The sequence below is a fragment of the Aulonocara stuartgranti genome (assembly GCF_965226115.1).
Source record: "Aulonocara stuartgranti genome assembly, chromosome: 18".
NCBI lineage: Eukaryota > Metazoa > Chordata > Actinopteri > Cichliformes > Cichlidae > Aulonocara > Aulonocara stuartgranti.
Window position 1 is genome coordinate 27,158,373 of NC_138954.1, and position 19,552 is coordinate 27,177,924.

The 19,552-nt window shown below is 40.3% G+C and overlaps 2 protein-coding genes across 4 annotated transcripts in view; both read left to right on the forward strand.

Moving 5' to 3' along the window:
* LOC309694271 (MAGUK p55 subfamily member 7-like) overlaps positions 1–7,856 on the forward strand; it is a 30,438-nt gene extending 22,582 nt beyond the window's left edge. The window contains exons 14-18 of one of the 3 annotated variants that reach the window (XM_082514213.1): positions 1,706–1,786; positions 1,877–1,970; positions 2,100–2,208; positions 5,140–5,283; positions 7,173–7,856. In XM_082514213.1, coding sequence (XP_082370339.1) covers positions 1,706–1,786; positions 1,877–1,970; positions 2,100–2,208; positions 5,140–5,283; positions 7,173–7,403 — 659 coding nt within the window. In that variant the 3' untranslated portion in view covers positions 7,404–7,856. Of the gene's footprint in view, positions 1–1,705; positions 1,971–2,099; positions 2,209–5,139; positions 5,284–7,172 lie in introns of all 3 variants that reach the window. The other 2 variants (XM_082514212.1, XM_082514214.1) reach the window with 2 other exon arrangements.
* Positions 7,857–10,788: 2,932 nt separating this feature from the next.
* On the forward strand, positions 10,789–19,292 carry LOC309694273 (homeobox protein Mohawk-like). Its single transcript, XM_082514218.1, has 6 exons — positions 10,789–11,577; positions 11,823–11,982; positions 12,099–12,252; positions 12,404–12,742; positions 18,649–18,682; positions 18,912–19,292. The coding sequence occupies exons 1-6, from the start codon at positions 11,354–11,356 to the stop codon at positions 19,249–19,251; spliced, it is 1,251 nt and encodes a 416-aa protein (XP_082370344.1). The 5' UTR covers positions 10,789–11,353; the 3' UTR covers positions 19,252–19,292.
* The last annotated feature ends 260 nt before the right edge of the window (positions 19,293–19,552 follow it).

Below are 19,552 nucleotides of genomic sequence, written 5' to 3' on the forward strand. Positions count from 1 at the left end.
CTGTGTGTGCAATATCCACCCTGAACACACCCACGCTGTGTGGAGAGTAATTTTATCAAAAAATGCCATAAACTTGTAAAAAAAATAAGAGAGAGAGTTAAATAATGTGCCAGTGAGATGATGGAGATAACAGCATAAATATTTCCGTGCAGTTTAAGGTGTATTAGTCAGTTATATTCTGTTTTATATCATCCTGTAGCTTCCCTTTTTTTAGCCCTTGCAAAAATTTCAGAAATGCCAGAGTCCCATTTACGTAAAGCACGGTATTATTGAAAATGTTGTTGATCAAAAGAAAAACCAATGCGTTAATGAAGATTTATGTTCCCACTCATGAGCGCAAAAACAGTCCTTTCCCATCAGAAACACGTAAACACTGTCAGAAAACCCAAAGTCAGAATATACCGTGCTCTCTTAAGTTACCTAGCGGCCCACCTCAGATTTGCTTCTCTGCCAGCCCGGCAGGCCTGCTCTATGTATTTCTGAGCTCTATCTCTCCCCAGGGAATTTTAGATTGAGCCCCGCTGAAGGTCTTTTTAATGTCATATTACGATACAACTGTAGGTCGCCTGTGACTGAGGAGAACGGAGGGCAGACGAGAAGCGAAGAGACGGAAAAAGCGATAAAGAAAAGAGAAGCGAGAAACACAAAGAGCTGAAGAGGTGCAAAAACAATACCAGATAGAGAATAGATAAAAAAATAAATAAAAGAATGGAGAGAAAGAGATGGATGGTGGAGACGATCCCTCATAATGTCAGCCAAGTGCTCCATCATCAACTTGGAACAGTTAAGACGGCTTGGATTTAGATTTAGACCTCTTTAATTGAGTTGGAGCTAACCCCGACTCGGGATTACGTTTTACTGTCTGCTGTGAGGGTTCTTCATTGACCGGAGGTCATCATTAAGAATATATAGCTTATTGGCAATGAAAGTTATAGACGGGAAAACCAAAACCTTGGATCACTAAACCAGGACCAGCTGGATGATGTTTGACCAGGTTTGAAATATATCCTTTCAGTTTGCACTGCATATGCACTTTGAATGAAACAATAGACCCCTATGCCCCAGGGAAGTTGGTGAAAGTGACTGCCAGCCACTTAAAGCGCCCACAGATCGTGTAACTCTTGAAAAGGAAAGCGTCCACAAAGCCCGATGATGCTCCTCTCCGGTTCTGTGCGGCAGCTGTGAAACGCATTAGAAGTGTAAGAGCGGAGAGTCCATAAACCTGATATTTTGTAATGCATCAAGCTCATGCAACCCAGTGATGGAAAAGGCAGGTATGTCAGGAATCCCACTTTCAGACAGAGCTCCATTAGAGTCTGATGCAATCTGGGGCTGCCGAAACCTGCTCTAGAAGAAAATCCCAGATGCTACAGCGCGAGTGTGTCTGTGTGTGCGCTTCATCCTGTGCATCCTACACTATAATGACATTGATACTGCGTGGCTTTGCAGATGTCACATTTAAGTGCAATCCTATGTATTTTCCAGAGGGTATAGGAGCGTTAAACGTTCGATGGGGGGGGCGCAGACAGACGCTGAAAATCTGACTGAAATCAGAGCTCTGTCTGACTGTCGCTCCCTCTCTGATGGTAAAGACAGATGCGTCATTTGATGTTGGGCTTGTGTTGAGGAAAACATTAGTACACATTAGTGATACTTGGAATGAATACCCACATGGAGAACACTGTGTTTTGAAAATTGTCTCGAGGGCCCAGCGGCGTTGGCGTTAATGAACTGAAGAGGAGGCTGCTGATCTCCGACCCCGACCGCTATGGCGTCACCGTACCCCGTAAGACAGACGCTTTCGAGTTCCTCGACTGTCATCTCCTGCACGCTAAAATGCGTTTCATCTCCCGCCTGCCGTGCTCTTCTCTTACAGACACCACACGGGAGAAGAAAAGGCAGGAAAGCGAAGGTGTGGATTATCATTTTGTGTCAGTCCACATGTTTGAAGAGCTCATTCTGAGTCACAGGTACTCCATTAGCATGTGTTCCCATGGTATTAAAATAATCTCGCTTGCATTTTGTCCACTCACTCTGTCTACTCTGCCGTTTTAATTGTTTTCATGTCTGTTCCTGTCCCTGATGCTTTCTGCCTCCAGGCTTATTGAGTATGGGAGTTACAGAGGTCACTACTATGGAACGAGTCTAGACTCTGTGCACAGAGTGATGGCAGAGGGCAAGGTCTGCCTCCTGGATGTTCACCCCAGTGTAAGCATTGTGCCATCCAAAAAGTCATGTGTCCCTAATAAACAGTTCACGCTGATTCTTCATACTAAATAATCATTCATTGTGAGCCAGCACCTTTTTCAGAAATGGAAATTTACAGTTCGGTTTTTGTCCTGTGGCCTTTTCACGTTGAACTAATAAAAGTAAAGTTTCCAAGTCCCATGTGTCACCACAAGGGTTTAGTTTTTTATTTTAGTTATGCTGGGAAGCCAGTGAGGGATCACACTGTACTTGCTTTTTTGCATGATCTGTGGAGCAATAGCATGAGCCTCCTCACTTTTTAAACCCTGCAGTTTAAAGCAACAAATAAGGACTGAGTACTCTGCTTCTATCAGAAGAAGAACATTCCTGTGTGGACTTTTCCCCAAGTTAGCTTTAGGATATGAGGGCAGTCCAAATTTGTGGAGGGAAAAATGGGATAAAATCATAGACTGTATATAAGAGATGAGCATTATCCAACAGGACATCATCTGTAGATCTTTGAAGTCCCACTTTGAAGCCTGACATTCACAGCTTGTTTTCTGGGAGCCAGAACATTTTGAACATGTAATTATACCGAGGGTGGGGTGCAGGGAAGTTTTCAGTTAACACCACCAAGTTTAGTGGGCAAAGTGACAGCATGGGTACACTGCACAAGAACAGATATTTGCTTGGGCAAACTGCTAGTACAACTTTATTATTCTTTGGTCATATAGGCACTAAAACCAAACAAGGTCACCAAGCAGGCTTTTACTGCCCCTCTTTTAAAAATAATCATTCCCCACTTAAAAATGAACTTTGAGCCATCTAAGGGGTACAAATAAATAAATAATAATCCCACAAAAAGTTATCATAAAGGGGGAAATTAGCGATCAGGCCAAAACTGTTTTTGAACCAGAGTGCTAACATGTTTTTACTCTGAGGTTAACATTTGGAAATGTTTGGGAATTTGAGGCAGTGCAGTTTTTGTCATTTCTTTCTACAGTTCTTTCTGTCAACCTTAGAGACTGACACTTTATCCTGTCCCTAATCCTATTGGGTTACACATGTCAGTGAGCTAAAAATTATTATTATTTTTTGAGAAATTTAACCGATCCTTTCATTGTTTTGCTGATAACATCTTGATTTTTTTTCCCCTGTGAAATCTAATGACCCCAATTCATTAAGTTTAGTTCGACTGCCTTAAAGAATTGGTTAAACATTAATTTTCTTAATTTTAATGAACAGAAATGAAAACAGAGATTGTTATGTTTGGTTGTGGTGAGCAGCTGTAGGACTGTGTTTCCTCTGTGTTGGCTCTCTCACTACTCTCACTGCTCGGATTGACCTGACTTGCATCGACTGGTTTTCCATTACAATCCAGTACTATCTAATGTCCATGGTTGTCGTCAAAGCAACACTGCAGAGCATCCCGTGACGTAATTAGTATGCGATGTGGAAGGCTAAACCAAAGTGGACGTCGAGCCAACAATATACCTGGTATTCTGTTGCTTCTCGTCGGACTCGGGAGCCGGGGCGTTGTTTTTTGTAGCCATTTCCCTCGTTTCCTGGTTTCAAAAATGGCAGTTTTGATCTTTGTGAATGAGACACTCTTGTGACTCATCAAGTGATGCCAGTGACCAGTCAATCGGTAGCATGGCAGTCTGACGACGTCACATTTTAGTACCTGCTTGGATTGCTTTTAACTGCGGCCAAGCAGGTACTATTTTAGTACCTGGTACTATGACTTATTGGAAAGCCCTGAAAACCCTGGCGAACCGTGCCGAGTCAATCCGAGTAGGTACTAATGGAAAAGGGGCTTATGGGTCGTTCATTTATCAATCGGTTAAAAACTTGGGTGTTGACAGCTCTTTTAACTTGGATAAACAGATTATTTCTGTGATAAAACTGCTTCTTTTACCAGCGGAGATTATTGGCCAAAGTGCAGCCTTGCCTTTCTTATGACTCAGAGTCATACATGCTCTTATTATTGTATTGTATTGACTGTATTATTGTTATTCTTTGTATGTAGGAAAGAAATGGAACACAAAAACATGAACATATTACTCCAATTTTAGCTTCACTCCATTTGAGTTCTGTCAACTTTAGGTTTAATTGTAACATTTTATTGATCATTTTTAAGTTTCTAATTGGGCTGGCACCACTGTCTTTGTCTGATCTTATTCATGCTCATACTCCTGTCAGAGCACTGAGGTCTTCTACTCAGATTATCCTCAATAGTCCGAGATTTAGCCTTTAAAAATAGTGGACACAGAGCTCTCAAATTGTGTCCCTGAGTCTCTGGAATGCCTTATTATTTCATATTAGAACTGACCAAAACAGTTGCTACATTCAAGTCATTCCTCAGGACTCATTTCTACTCTCTGGCCTTCATGTCGAGCTAAATCTAGACATCTTGTAATTATTTTGTTTGTTGTTATTGAAAGCCTGTGAAGCACTTTGGTCAACCGTGGTTGTTTTAAATGTCCTATACCAATAAACTTGACCTTGACCTTGATGGTTTGTAAAAGCCTTTGGACCTTTGGACAAACCTTTTAATTATACGCTGTGTCACACTGCTCATTTTAATCCGGTTTTATATCGGATAGCAACGTTTCTGCTTGGTTAAATGGGAAATAAGTGAACAGTTAAAGTAAGATTTCTACTCGGCTCCACATGAGATGGTGAGACACACGAGACAATGGTTCTTCTAGGAAAAAAACAACAGTTTCTAAGCTCTCACAAGTAATTACTTTGCCACAGTTGAAGTAACAGTAGTAGCTTTACATCATGGGAGTTGGATAAAGTTATGATTTTGTGTTTTTTTCTGCCAAACAGAATCCGAAGCTGTGGCCCAGTCTTCAGAAAACACATGTGTATTGTTTAGACAACATATTTTATTACAGATACTTGCCTTCTGTCTTCAACTAATCTAATCCTCTTTTGTTCCAACAGAAAATAAAGCGTGTGTACACGTCTGAATTTAAACCATACGTGGTGTTTGTCAAGCCACCGCGCATAGAGGAGCTACGCCTCACCAGACGGAGAGCTAAATTTGTCTGCGATGAAGAGGATATTAACCAAGTCAGGATCTTTTCAGTAAGAAAAAACACACACAGTCCAGCAATTGCATGGTGAACTAAGGTTCCTGTTCCATGTAACGACATGACAGTATGAGGACAAACATTGTGGCACACACCCCTAACTAACACACACCTTAGTTTACACTGGCCCTGTGGTTTGCATTTAGAAGACATGGGAAGTTACAAAACTGCTTTCTGATTGGCTCCTTCTCCAATAAGATAACATCTAAGGAAGCGTATTTGTGTCAGAGATAAAAGTTTCAGCTTATGTGTGATATTGATCATGATTTAAATGGGGGAAAAACTAAAAGAAAACACAAACAAAAACCTGTAACAATAAATAGGCGATAGCAAGGAATCACATTAAATAGGGAAACAAACTTAAATTATTCACCAAACTGATGTAGACTGAAGAGTCTGTGCATTTTATATTGTTCTGTTGAGTACCTGCTCACTTTAACCTCCTAAGACCCGAATTCTTCACGGCATGCATTTTTAATCTCTCTTTGCTATTTGGGCTGACTGGGATCTGATGAATGTAAAAACAAAGAATTACATGATTTATTTATTTTTTTACCTGATTTTTGTTTCTGAGAAAAATGAGATCCACATAAGAGGACATTCGCTTTAAATTTCAATAGGACAGTAGCAGTATAATGTCCTCGTAAGTGGATATCAGGCCGTTGTAGAGCAAAATTTAGTATTTTGTTCTAGACAACCCAAAATGTGATGTCCACAAATCTGGACGCAGGTCCTAGGAGTTTAAAACTGAAGCATCTGAAGTTGATGGGGCACAGCGGAATCAAAACATGCTAAGTAACTTTAAAAATGCCCATCTGAGTTCAGATTCATTGTTTGGCCACATGTGCCCAGGTTGCCTTTATCAAACCCACAAGGTGACGCAGCTGTGTTGCAGTAAGTTTTTGGTACTGTCCATTCAGAGTTGAGGCTCGTCTCAAAGGGCTGTGTTTTCAACTTGCGTGAAAAGGCTTCTTGTGCCTTAGCCGACAACTTGTCATATCCCGGCATAATTTTTGTATGTCTGCAAAAGACTGGACAAGTGGAGAACAAAAGAAGAAGTGACAAGCCTAAAAAAATATATACAACTGTTGATCTGTATCTGAAAGCCAGAAAAGGCCTTTGAGTTGATCCATATACTGTTTACTGAAACCTCATCAGACATCTCAGTGTGAAGTTTTTGGTTAAAATCGTCATCAATATTAGACAGAGGAGGTCAGGAGAGAGGTAAGTTGAGCTACAGCTGTAAAACACAGTGCAGGCTCTGTCATGGTTTGTGGGTTTAGCCACTAGTACTGAAGATTTTGTCAAAATTGACGGAATTATGAGCACAGAACCGTCAGATTTGTATGATGCAGTAACTTTTGGAAAGCATCTGTTTAGCAACAGCTTCATTTCTCAGCACCACAGTGATCCCAAACACACTGCCAATGCAGTAAAGTCACACCTGGATAGAAAAACATACAATGGCTTTCCCAGAGGCTGGACCTCAAATTTATTGAAGCAGTGTGGGAGCATCTTGATAGAGAAGGCAACAAAAGGTAGCCAACATCCAAAGAAGAGCTTTGAATGTCCTTCAAGAAGCCTGGAGAACTATTTCTGAAGACTACTGAGAGAAATGACAAGAAAGCTGCCTAAGGGAGTTTAGGCTGTGTTGAAGAATAAAGGTGGTCATATCAAATATTGACTTTCAACTGCACAAACTGATTTTGCCAGTACTTCCATTTATGTTTACACATTTCAGTACATTACTGCACCTATCTCCCATTCTCCTGACAAAATATAAAGAAATGAGCAGTCATTTTGCACAACACTGTACACCACTCCATCTAGGGATAGAATCTTTGTTGCCTGATGGATACTGGTGACGCTATTTTCCTTTCACAGGAGGCGGATTTTGAGGACATGATTGACTTAGCTGAAAACATGGAGCGCCAGTACGGTCACCTGTTTGACAAGGTGATTGTTAATGGAGATATCGCCTCTGCGTTCAGAGAGCTGAGGTCAGACCTCGAGAAGATTCAGGAGGCACGGGTCCAGTGGGTGCCCACAGAGTGGAGCTTCTCCTCACCAACAAAAGCACGGAGAAGCTGTAGTCATCTGCCCAGCTGGATTTGAGATTTATATATGAAGTTAGTAAGAAAAACAAATTAATAAAAATATAACATAGCTGTATGTAATGTGTCATTTTAGAACAAACAACATGGAAGACTGAATTTCATATTTTAATCCTGGGCTAAACAAAAGCTGCGATTTCTAAAGTTTTCCATATTGTCTTTTGTGCGCATCCAGTTAGGCAGAATCCATTTCTCCACTTCTCTCCATCTCTCTCTCCCTCCATCTGTCTCTGCTCCTGCTTTTCTGTTGGCATTTGGGTGAAAACATTTCAGTTTGCAGAAGAAGAACAAGAAGAAGGGGGAAAAAAGGAAACTCTCCAGAGCTTGTGGCTGAGTGTAATGCCTCCCTGCCAAGTCGCAAACATCAGCATGTAATTATTCTGACAGCTGCTGCACTTCAATTAACTGTAATGTACACCAGAGAAATATTATTAGTAGCAGTCAGGGAGGCTTTTTTTTGCCAGCTACATGCTATATGGAGCAGGGACACAAACACGATAATAATCATAAACTTTTGCTGAAGCAAGATGAAAAACCGTTTTATGATTGCGAACAGCAGAATGCTGCAAATACTGCAAAGACCCAAAGGTGCAGAAGGTCCAATAACTAATTGTTAAGTGCTCTATTCTGAAAATCACCTTTGTTATAGAACATTAACCACAACGAGGTGTCTTTTACTCAAAAACATATTGAGACAATTAAAAACAATTGGCAGAAACTCACCATTAGTGACACTCCATTAACAAATACTCATATTTGAGCATCACAGCTGGTCGTCGGGTACAAATTTTACTCCTCTCACTCACACATGGCGGGTAATCCAATGTTTTTATGACTACATTTCACTACAGCCGTGGTGTTTCCTTCCTCTTTTTTGGATGGTGTGCTCAATTGGGTGTGAAGGAGTGTTAATGGCTCTATCATGTCGTGTTTGCGAGGAAGAGAGAGCAGTGTGATGTGGGGAGACGGTAATGGCTTTCAAGGGACGTAGGCCTTCGTAGACGTACGGAGAGAAGTTATGACAACATATAAAATTGTACTTTAAAAACACAGTGAAGCTAGACGTAGTTGATCGGGCTGCAGCAGCAAAGGGAGCATCATCGAGTCTCAAATATTTATTTGTCTTTGGAAAGCTTATTGTAAGAGTCAAACATAACTGAGTGGACGCAGACAGCATAGATGCATCCACTGGTATGTCTGCATTTCTTTCTTTCTTATTTTCTATTTTAAATGCAGACTCTCAAGACAACACTCGACACTCTTGCCAGGTCTGAAGCCCAACCTGAGCCAAAGCCTGGCAGTGTAATTTCATCACACCGCTGAGAATCTGCAGGCACCCTCTGAGATCATAATGATGCCATTAAAGACACCAGAGTGCTCCAATGAAAACCTGCCGTTTTATGTTCAGAGTAGCTCCCACTTCAAACATTACACAGAAGTATGATGTCAATTGGTCTCGGATAATTTGGCTCAGTCGTGTAGCTGTCTATCTGAAGAATGTAACAATAAATACAACCAATGTTAAACAACATCTAGTTTGTTAGCAGGAAACGTTCATTACTTTTAAACAACCGACACAGTAAAGCACATGGTAAAAGTATATGGGAGATACTTACACAAACCTAAAGCAGGAAGGGAAAGGTTTTTAGTTTATTGCAGAATACTGTAGGTTTAGAGAGTCTTTGGCTGACTCATTTGTGCTGACATTAACCCAAAACAACTTTGCAACACAAAAATCTCAAAAAGACAATTTTGCAACCAATCAAATTCGAATTTTCACCTTAACTTTTTTGCTCTGTTTTGGGTCCAACCACTCCAGAGGCAAATGGCTAGCTCCTTAGGCGCTAAATGCTACACTGCGTTCATGAGCTAGTCACCAAGTTTGTCAGTTCGCTCAAGCATCAACAGACATGCTAACGCTTTGTCTTCATGGCCTTGGGGGGTCCTTAGGGACTAGTAAAGCGCTATACAAATACAGGCCATTTACCATTTTACCATTCATCAGAGCATAACATCATTAGCGTTGAAGAAATAATAATTGAAGAAATAGACTAAGTTTTATGCTAGCACTACCTATTTATCTTGGCGCTACAGTTTTTTGATTTTGGTTAGCACCATGTCTGAATGTACCGGGGAAATGCATCCTCTTCAGAAACTTAATTTGTCAGTTTATTGTTAATTGCTAACTAATTAGAGTACTTTGAGCTGCTTCATTTCCACTAACTGCAGGCTGTAAACTAAAACAATTAGCTAAAAAATGCTGAAATGCTAAAATAGGACACAGCGCCAGCAGCATGCAACAGAATCTACAACATTTGACAGCACTATCAATAATTGTCTGTTTGAACCAAACGGATTAGAAATAATAATAATAAAAAGAATGCTTGGCGATCTGTTTCTCTGCTTCACACTTTACTGGGTGTTTGTCCCTTTGGATAGGCCTGGAGTTTGTGAACCTGCACGACACATACACAGACACAAGTGCCAAAGTATCCAAACAAAGCGAGATATATATCCTTCCACTTGGATTTTTTTACAGGTCTCCTGGCTGCCAAATGTAGGCGTGTTCCCAGCTAATATCAACAGTTGAGCCGGTGAACATATCACAGAGGGACAGGAGTAAATGGTGTGAGATAGCATGTAGCCTTTTCCGACTGCTGCCGAGGAATGTGAGCAAGGAATTTACAGCACCTAACGGGGACGCTTCTGGTACATGTGTTTTTCAGCTTTGAAAGCACTGAAACTCAACCTCCCCCGCTGATAGTCCTGAATTATGAATGTGGATGGGACTTTTTAGAGTGCTTTAATACACCGAACAAGTGCTACTTGGATTTTAGCCACAATTTCCAAAGTTTAAACTGCAGCCAGGATGACCAAAACCCCATTTTATCACAAATGTTTGCTTAAAGATTATTAAGTTATGCTTGTGCATGGCAAAGTCATCAGTGTATATCCAAACACTCTTACATAAGAGTGTTTAGAGGAAAAACATACGTGAATTACAGCTTAAGCCGAGCCATCCAGTCTTCAAATACTGGGCTCAGAGCCCACATGTTGTCATTTAGTTACACTAATGATGATGTTAGAGTTCCTTCAGACTGAGTTTCCATAATTATTTACAGTCCCGGTTGCTCAAAAATGGGAACCCACACTAACAAATATGCGCATTATCTTTGGATTAACCCTACTCACAGTGCAAAGGGATGCAATGCAGTCCTGACACTCAAATAAATACGTAGACTTTAAAAACTTTAAACCCCAGACGCAATACAAACTCATAATTACACACACACAGTTTAATGTCATTTTCTTGTGTTTGTGTGGCCTCTGTGGATTGGCCAATTTGTACTGAAATCCATCTGAAAACAGCAGGATTTGCTGCCTATCACAGGGCACAGCTCCGTGGTTTTGCTGGTTATAAGTAACCGTGTAATTACACGCATAAATTTCCAGAATCTCTTGGTAAAACATGTACTATTATTTGCTGACACGGTTTTTGGTAAAACCGCAAGGTCCACATGAATCATGTGCCTCATGTAGAAAATATGAGGGCATGTTGAACTGCTTAGCACAGACTGCAGTCACACCAAGCAAAAATCTCACTTGTAAATCTAATGACCGCATTTGCTGATATTCTTTTCATGTGCAATCTCGCTCAAACCGTCGGGTGCTACCGCTGCTCTGCAAGCTTTGCCTCACAGACCCCTCCACAGAAGCGATTGGACGGTGGGGGGAGCCAATAGGCGGCGGAGCAGCAGGTTATTTGAACTCTCCTCGCACAACATCATCTGACTTTTCAAACATTATTCTCCTCTTCTGTCTGTCAACGTCTGTTCCCGAGAGCACCGAAAGAAAAGCAAGGGACACTTTTATGTTTAACCTATTCCTTTTTACACCAAGTCTACCAAGAATGGGAATCTACTGCCTTTCTTTACATCTGGGAGTTTACTGATGCACCTGTTGATTGAGGAAGACTCGGCGCGTTTAAGAATGAACAAAGTTGCTGTGATGAAGTCTGAGCTTCACTTGGACGACGGCAGGAGAGCAGAGGAGAGGAACAGACTGAACTGTGCAGACGTACCTCAGACAAGTTTAGCAGAAGGACAGAGCGCGGACCTGCTGCGATGCCAAGAGTCCGCAGAACACAACTCTGCCATGAAGTACAGAAGATATGGGTATTTTATCACTTTTTTGCTTTTTTTTATGGCAGAAAAACACATTAAACCTATAAAGAATCTAAAATAATGCTGCGATCTCAGATCTTGTACTTCTTTGGATATCTACGCTTTGATTAAATTAATTGCATGACATAATTTAGTCAAATTTGACAGTGAAGTAGATCGAAAGTATTGCTACAGTCCTACAATCAGGTTACAGGTAAGCATGCTGGACAATGTTTGTTGACCTCTTACTCCTTCAGGTCCCGTCTGACTGGCGTAAAAGTTCGTCACAAAAGACAGGTGTTGCAGGACATGGCCCGGCCCCTGAAACACTGGTTATACAAACACCGGGACAACCCCTACCCGACTAAGACCGAGAAGGTCCTACTCGCTTTGGGCTCGCATATGACACTAGTACAGGTGAGACGAGCTCACGCAAGAAAGAAGAATGAAGCAAAAGTGATTTGAAAGATGTATTAGTGCTGATTTATGCGAGTCAGTGCTGTCCTAAAAAAAACACAGCGGCATCTGTGCAGGTTTCCAACTGGTTTGCAAACGCCCGACGAAGGCTGAAGAACACAGTGAGGCAGCCAGACCTGAGCTGGGCCCTGAGGATCAAACTATACAATAAATATATCCAGGGAAACGCGGAGAGGCTGAGCATGTGCAGTGATGACACTGACTCAGAGGGTAAGGACCTTCAGGGAATTAGTAGTTTCTAAGTCATCAGACTGGATGTACCCAGTCTCTCTTTTTTAATCATAGTTTGTAACATTTCATATTCACTGATATGAATCGATTTAGTGTGAAATCAGTGACAGCTTTGTTTCCTTTGCTGCAGATGAAGAATGTCCCTTACAGACTCCCATCAGCCAGTCAAACTTCAGCAGGTCATCATCCCACAAGAGCGTGCTGGAGAAACAAGGCAACATGCTCACCATGGCTGACTGCGCCAACAGTGATGACAGCACGTCCCCTCCTTCCAAGTACAAGAGCAGTTTACTGAATCGCTACCTGAACGACACCCTGCGGCACATGATGGTGGCGAAGGCCAATGGCGTTGCGCCAGCCTGCAAGAGAAGAAGCCACTCCGAGTCGTTCAGTTCAAACGAATGTGATGGAGATGTCGTCTCGCCTGCATCGTCCTATGAAACAGAGACCAACTTTGTCTACCATATGGGTGAGACCTGTTTCTTTTCTAACACAAATGCAATATCTGTATGTGTTAATACACGAATTTAGAAAGATGTGATGCAATATTAGCTTCATGCATCAATCAGCAATCAAAAACAACACAGTAGTCTAGAAATGGTAGGATCTCCCCCCATCCATAGAAATTACTAAAGCATCTTCCTTGTTTATTGTGGATTTATGCTGAATGTGAGGCAAACTGACAGTTTAACTACCCTGTTTCCCCTCTGTTCATTTTTAACACACCACAGTGTACAGTAAAGTAAGAACAGAACGAACAGAAACTTCCACATGGCTCCTCGGAGCGCCCTGATATTAATAAATCTCTGGCACTCCACTGAAAGTCAGAAGCTCTGTGAGATTCAATTATAAAGTTAGAGGGAAAGTGGGAGGGAGTTTGACACCTGGGTGCCCTTTCAGACCTATAGGGAGCACAGCAAACTGACAAGCCTCGAATCCGCTAAGGCGCAAGAGCCAAAGCCTCTACAAACATTACTAATAAAGTCTCATGCAGACGCTGAAATCCCTCATTTTAAAATTGGATGGAGCTCGCCCTGGCTGCTGCTGCACACCGCAAATATCATTTCCATATTCTAGAATGTGCCATTTGTTCCGCTTCAGCTTCTTGCCATGGTGGAAATGTCCAGTCCAGTCTCAAGGACAATTACAGAATGTCTGAGACTTTATTCTTCCCAGGGTGAGAAGTGGAAACCTTGGCCAAATGCAGAAATGGAGCAGTCTGTCAGGACTACACCGGAGAGGTCTCATAGAGCGACTGTCGGTGCTGCCACTCATCTGTGAGACAGCGCAGAGCAAGACCACTAATATCCATTTGGCTTCCCCCTTCGGTGTTTGAAGTTGTGGCTTCGCTCTCTCGACTGCTATGTGCTTTGGCAGTCTGATTCTCCCAAGTGTTACTTTCTTACTCAAAGTCAATCTAAATTTACATTACATTATAAAAGTTGTGAAAAGATTTTTGAAACCAATTCTGCTCTTTAGCGCTTCTCTTTAGTTTGACTCTAAAATCAAAAAAGGTTCTGTTTTATTATGTTAAGAGTAGTTTCCTGGCAATCACCTTGTTCCAGTCTAAAGAAGTTATTTAATGGATAATTTTATTTTCTGTGAAAGCTAAATTAAATGTCATGGCTGACTTGAAAAACCTGGGGAGTAAATTACAGTCTAAGAAAGAAACATATGTAGATAAATAAACCACTGAACTTATATTCCACATGAAATATAATGCCTTGCCTTAACTGTTATCTATCTAGACAGTATAAAATAAGGTAGGATGCCAAAAGACATGCCGCTTCTTAATTGTTGTTTTAATCGATTAAAACAGCAAAAAATATATTTCGTTGTTTTTTTTAAGTCACAACATTAGCATTTTTGCCATTGCCACTTTGGTTTACTTTGGCAAAAGTTCAAATATTTAGGCTAGTTGTTATCAGCTAATGCTAGGAAGCTTAATTAGCTGCACTTATAAACTATTCAGTAAGTGTCACTCACCAAAACTGAAGCACAAACTTCTTGAATGGGATGTAAAATATAACAGGTCATATTATCTTTTAGATAAATCCATGTAAAGGAACCAACACCCATTTCAGTGACTTAAACCTAGCAAACAGCTCTCGTCACAATGGCCATACACCTAACTTTAGGTCTTACTGACACCTTGAACAGTGAGATATAAATGAAGATGGGATAGATCAGTGTTGCCAACTCCTTAGTAAGGAAAACTGCTATTAAGATAATTGGTCATGCTTATGTAATTGTAACCTACATTGTAGGAGGGAGAAATAACATTGTGGAAGAGACATAAAGTGAATAAAAAAAACACCCTAAATGCATTTAGAATATATTTAGATCTACAAATTAAATTTCTTTTAGCAATTATTGTTTATTTTAATGTCAGAATTCCAACCCTCCTCCTTTATCTGGGCTTGGGACCAGCAAAAGTGACCCGAAATAGGTACTCTGGCGCAGCGACTTTGTGTGTTTGTGTGTGTGTTTAAGTAGTTTTAAACCTTGTGATCCACAAAAAGTAACAGTAAAAGAAGAACTGACTGCGTTACAGTCAGGGCAGGAGCTCATGCACGATTCATTTGGAGTTTGGAAGCAAGGTGTGAACATCTCCTGCTCTGACAGCAGCTGGGGTTGACTGCTGCATAAGGACTATCCGCCGCCTGTGAGTGCTATAGCACGGGCGAGGTACCAACGGCAGCACCCGCTGATTGTTGAGAGTAAGAGCGATATGTGCCTTCACGTCAAAAAGTCATCATAAGTCTCCAATAACATCAGCAAAAGTCGCCAGATTTGTCACTAGATTTTTCGCTAAATATAGCAAAAAGGTCGCTAAGTTGGCAACACTCGGATAGATAAATGAAGACAAAATTAGCTATAGCAACCAAAATTGTTAGCTAGCGTCATGTGGCCATCGAAGGAATTGCGTCTTTTTGCACTTCCACATTTCGTCCTGTTTCAGCCCTGGTTGTTGCTACTTGGTAACAGATCAAACAATACTTTGTAGTGTTACAAACCTATACTAACTTCAGGTTAAAAGCAATGGTGAATTTTCAACATTGAAAGGAATTCTTGTCAAATGACACATGCAACAGTACTGGTTGCTTACAGAAATGAATGTTCTTCTATCTGGCAGTCCATCATCAGTGAGTCAGGGCTTCTCTAAGCCATCCTACACTTTATAACGTTGTACTCCTCTTTATCTTAAAGTATAGTATGCCAAAACATGGCATTCCTACATGGTGGAAAGACACAACTAAAGGAATGTTACATTAGCTTTGTTAGCTAAAAGAGAACAAATGTAAATTCTTTTTTAAAAATTTTTGACCAGTAATTATGGTTCAAATGCATTTTTCAGTCAATAAATCAACATTTTTTGTTTATAATTCAGTTATCTGTCTCTGCATGTAACTAGTTAATAGGCAGCACTATTTACAGAAAGAGTCCAAACAAGCTCAGTTATTTCGATCAACTTGAGCTTAGCTTAGCTGGTAGACATAGAATAATTCTTGAGGTCAACTCTATTTCCCAAAATGCTGAACCATTCCTGTAAGTGTGTAATATACTCACTTGAAATTATATTTCTTTTGGTGGTTCTTTGAGGTTTTCATGATGTCATCAAACACTACATGCAGCGCTGCTGAAATGTTTTTACAAACTTTTAATGTATCCCTGACGGTCATATTAAGGGTGTTTGCAGCGTTTGCAACTCCTCTGTGAAGGTGAAGTGGAAAGTTAAGCTGCCAGCTTCATGACAGGCGCTAACACCATTAACACATTTAACTCTGCCCGGGAGACGATTAAAACAGTCACTAAACTCAAAGTGATTTGCTAATAGGTGATGCCACTACACACTAACCTACGAGGACACCTAAAAGATATCGGTTTATTTCCCACAGGCAGTAAAAGTCTAGTAGCAGAGTCTATGTTTGCAATGTTAATATTGGCTGTATAGCAATTTCTGTACTATATAATTTGACACTCACAGCAAGTTCAGTATTTCCCTTAAAAAGCCTGGAGGGTCATAAACTAGACTAGAATGAGGTTTTATTGGATGCGGAGCAGTGAAATGCATAACTACCTGTTTTGCTTCTAGTGAAAGCATAGATGAAGGTTTTTGTTTCGTATATGCAGTATTGTGGATCTGAATTATACATCTGGGAAAAAATTCATAATCACTGACACTGGGACATGTGAGCGGTTTTCAACTTATATTGTGGGAGAGCGCCAAGGTTTTAATGATCTCATGTAGATATTAATTCATTGTTTGGTGATCTGTTAATCTTTTATTACTAAATAGTATTGAGGTTTTGCAAACTTGTGACCACTAACCGCATCATTTTAACATGTCCACCATTTTGGACATGTGGCAATGTAGGATCGGGTGAATAATAGTCACTAGCAGATTGTCGCGGTCTTCCGTAGTTTGTATAAAGCACACCGGCTTATCTGAAAATACTAACTAGCTACTCTCTGTGCAGTAGTGAAAAATGTAACACGGACCAGAAATGGAGCCTGTGCTGAGACGCAACTTTTATTTAGAAGGCAAACGCTTTACTTTTATAGTTTTCAAGCTTTGCTATCACTTGGCAAGTAGTTAGCAAATGTTTGTGGAAAATTTGGTATCATACACATTAATGGCCAAAGCCACATCTTTGTAACTAAAATTACCTAGTGCCAGCCAGCAACTTCCAACAACCAATCTCCAACCAGGCTGTTTATACAGAGTTTTCCCTCATGACCGGTGGCTGTATGTAGCTGTGGCACAACCAATATGACCAAAAACTCTCAAACAATGTATACATGACAACATGCCAGAAACTTGCATAAGCTAGACAATGTTAACGCAAAAGTTATGTTACTTTTTCATATTTAAAGAAATTCAAATTTTTTAGTAGGTTAGTAATACGTTTAGCATGGTTAGCTTAGCTTAGCATAGCCCAAACAGTAGGGAAAACAGCCTCTTTCCAAATGTAAAAATGTTGCTTTTCTGAACTTATTAATTATACCATCTGTTCAGTCATATCATCTACACACACACACACAAAAAAAAAAAACAAATTATAAAAACATCAAATAGAGTTTTACAGGTTAGGCACCATATTGTTTTTAACGACATTGCTATGTAGCTACTACATGTTTCTAAACTTTGGCATTTATTGAAACAAATATAGTATATCCATCAAAAAGTGGATTTTGTTACCTCGAGACAGTTTTTACTGAGCTAAATTAACTCGCTTGCTTGCTTTAGTTTTATGGGCTATTTGCTATACAGACATTTGAGCGCCATCATTCTTGTCGTTGTACTCGGGAACAAAATGAAATAGTTTGTTTCTTTTTAATATGAAACCATCCCTTATATGGCCATAATTATGGATCCAACATGAAATGACATTGCATCACTGCGGGACAATGTAATAGCAGGGAGACGTCTCAGCAGCTTCATGTTACCCCTTGTAAAATTTTGTTGTAACTGATCTTTGCTGCAAATCTAAGACTCACCAGAGCTGAAACAATGTTTTTTCGGGGTAGTAAATACAACTGAAGTGCTAAACTATTTTACTGGCGAGGTTATAGGCCGAAGAACATTCAGTAGCAAAAGAAAAGCATAAGACAGCAAAATGATTTACTATCAACAAGTAGTTGCTTTTGGCCCTGGCCTATGTTTTTTCACAGTCAGAGATGGGAATGTTTCGGGCTGTTAGCATTGAAAGACTGTGTTTCACAGCAGACCTCTAATTTCCCTGTCTAGTCCTCTCTGAAGAAAAATCTGTTTTTGACCAGCTTCAATCTGCTCCAGTGAAAATAGGCAATATTCCAAAGCTGAAATGGAAAATATGTTTTACATATAATGCACACTTATTTGCTGACCACAAACAGAAACCATGTAGCGATATATTACTGAAAAGTTCGTTTTTTTTCTTCTCTTGCTCCTAAAAATGCCCAGATTGTTTCTATTTAGGGCACTGACAGAGCAACTCATCCTTCTTTCTTTAACAGGTTTAGATGATGGTCGTATTAATTTATGTGACCCATATGGCTGTTAAAAAAAACATTTAAGATTTTTTTCTCCCTCTTGAACGCTCAACACTGAATAGCAGTTGAATAGTTGAGGACAGACAGACCAATACACTTTTCAGCATGTTAAAATCCATCCAGAGACACAAACATATAAGAATGTACTGCCATTAAAACATACACAAGCACACACAAGCCCATGGGTATCCACAAAAAAACATGTATTTATCACTAATATATGATTCCAAAGCTTAATCCAAACACTCATTGTCCCATGACTAAACTGTCTGTAGTTTCACTGCTGTCGAGTCGAACTGATTCATGGCACGTTTTGAGTCTTTTTATTCTCTTTTACAGATACAAGCGACTACAATTCAACTAAATGTGACAGGTAAGTTTACTCATTCATTACTGAATACATACATTTTATAATCTCACTGAAATCAAACCACTAATCATCTGACTTTTATAAAGAGATGCTTTTTTGTTTTCTGTGGGGGGTTTTTGGCTCTGGATATCTGAAATTGGTGTTTAGATCATTTTTTAAAGGAAGGCGTGGGTGATTATAAATTATCTACAAATGATATGTGTATACTCTATATGTATGTATGTATTCACAGGGACCAGCAGCCACTCAGAGGCCAGCAGAGACAAGATGACCAAGGCTGGAGGGAGATCCACGCTGCTGTGGCTCTGACAAGCTTGGCCCAGGTGCAGAGCTGCACTGCAGACCAGAGCAGTGCTCCAGTGTCCAGCGCTGCTACAGGGCAGAGCTACACCCGAGGGCCTCTCTCTGTAGCAAAGACCACTATCACAGACAAGATGAGCAACACAGGATCTGCCTCAGGTCTACAGCAGAGCTGTGCCACCGGGCCCGCTCTCACCAACCGCATCATCCAGAAATCCTCTCATATCTCTGAGGTCCAGACTGTCAAAGTCTCACTGGCAAACAGTGTGTAGGCATTAAACATGTTGTTTCATACAGGAAAACCAGACGTCCACGTGCCTTGCGATATATATATATATATATATATATATATATATATATATATATATATATATATATATATATATATATATATATATATGTACAGCCTCTGAGATCTTTGTTTTGTAATGCTGATTAACTTTAATGTTTGTAACCATTTTTAACACTAACCTAATGCTGTTTATTAGTTGTTACTGTTTTTTGCTGTGTTCCTCATGCCCCCCTCTGTTGCAGTAAGTTATATTAACTTCCAAGAGACTGGATCATCATCCA

Bases quoted from the DNA above. Each gene is read 5' to 3' on its own strand.
- LOC309694273 (XM_082514218.1), top strand. From the start codon at position 11,354: ATGCACCTGTTGATTGAGGAAGACTCGGCGCGTTTAAGAATGAACAAA. The intron at 12,743-18,648 runs GTGAGACCTGTT...TCTCTTTTACAG, and splicing joins CAACTTTGTCTACCATATGG to ATACAAGCGACTACAATTCA. The intron at 18,683-18,911 runs GTAAGTTTACTC...ATGTATTCACAG, and splicing joins AATTCAACTAAATGTGACAG to GGACCAGCAGCCACTCAGAG.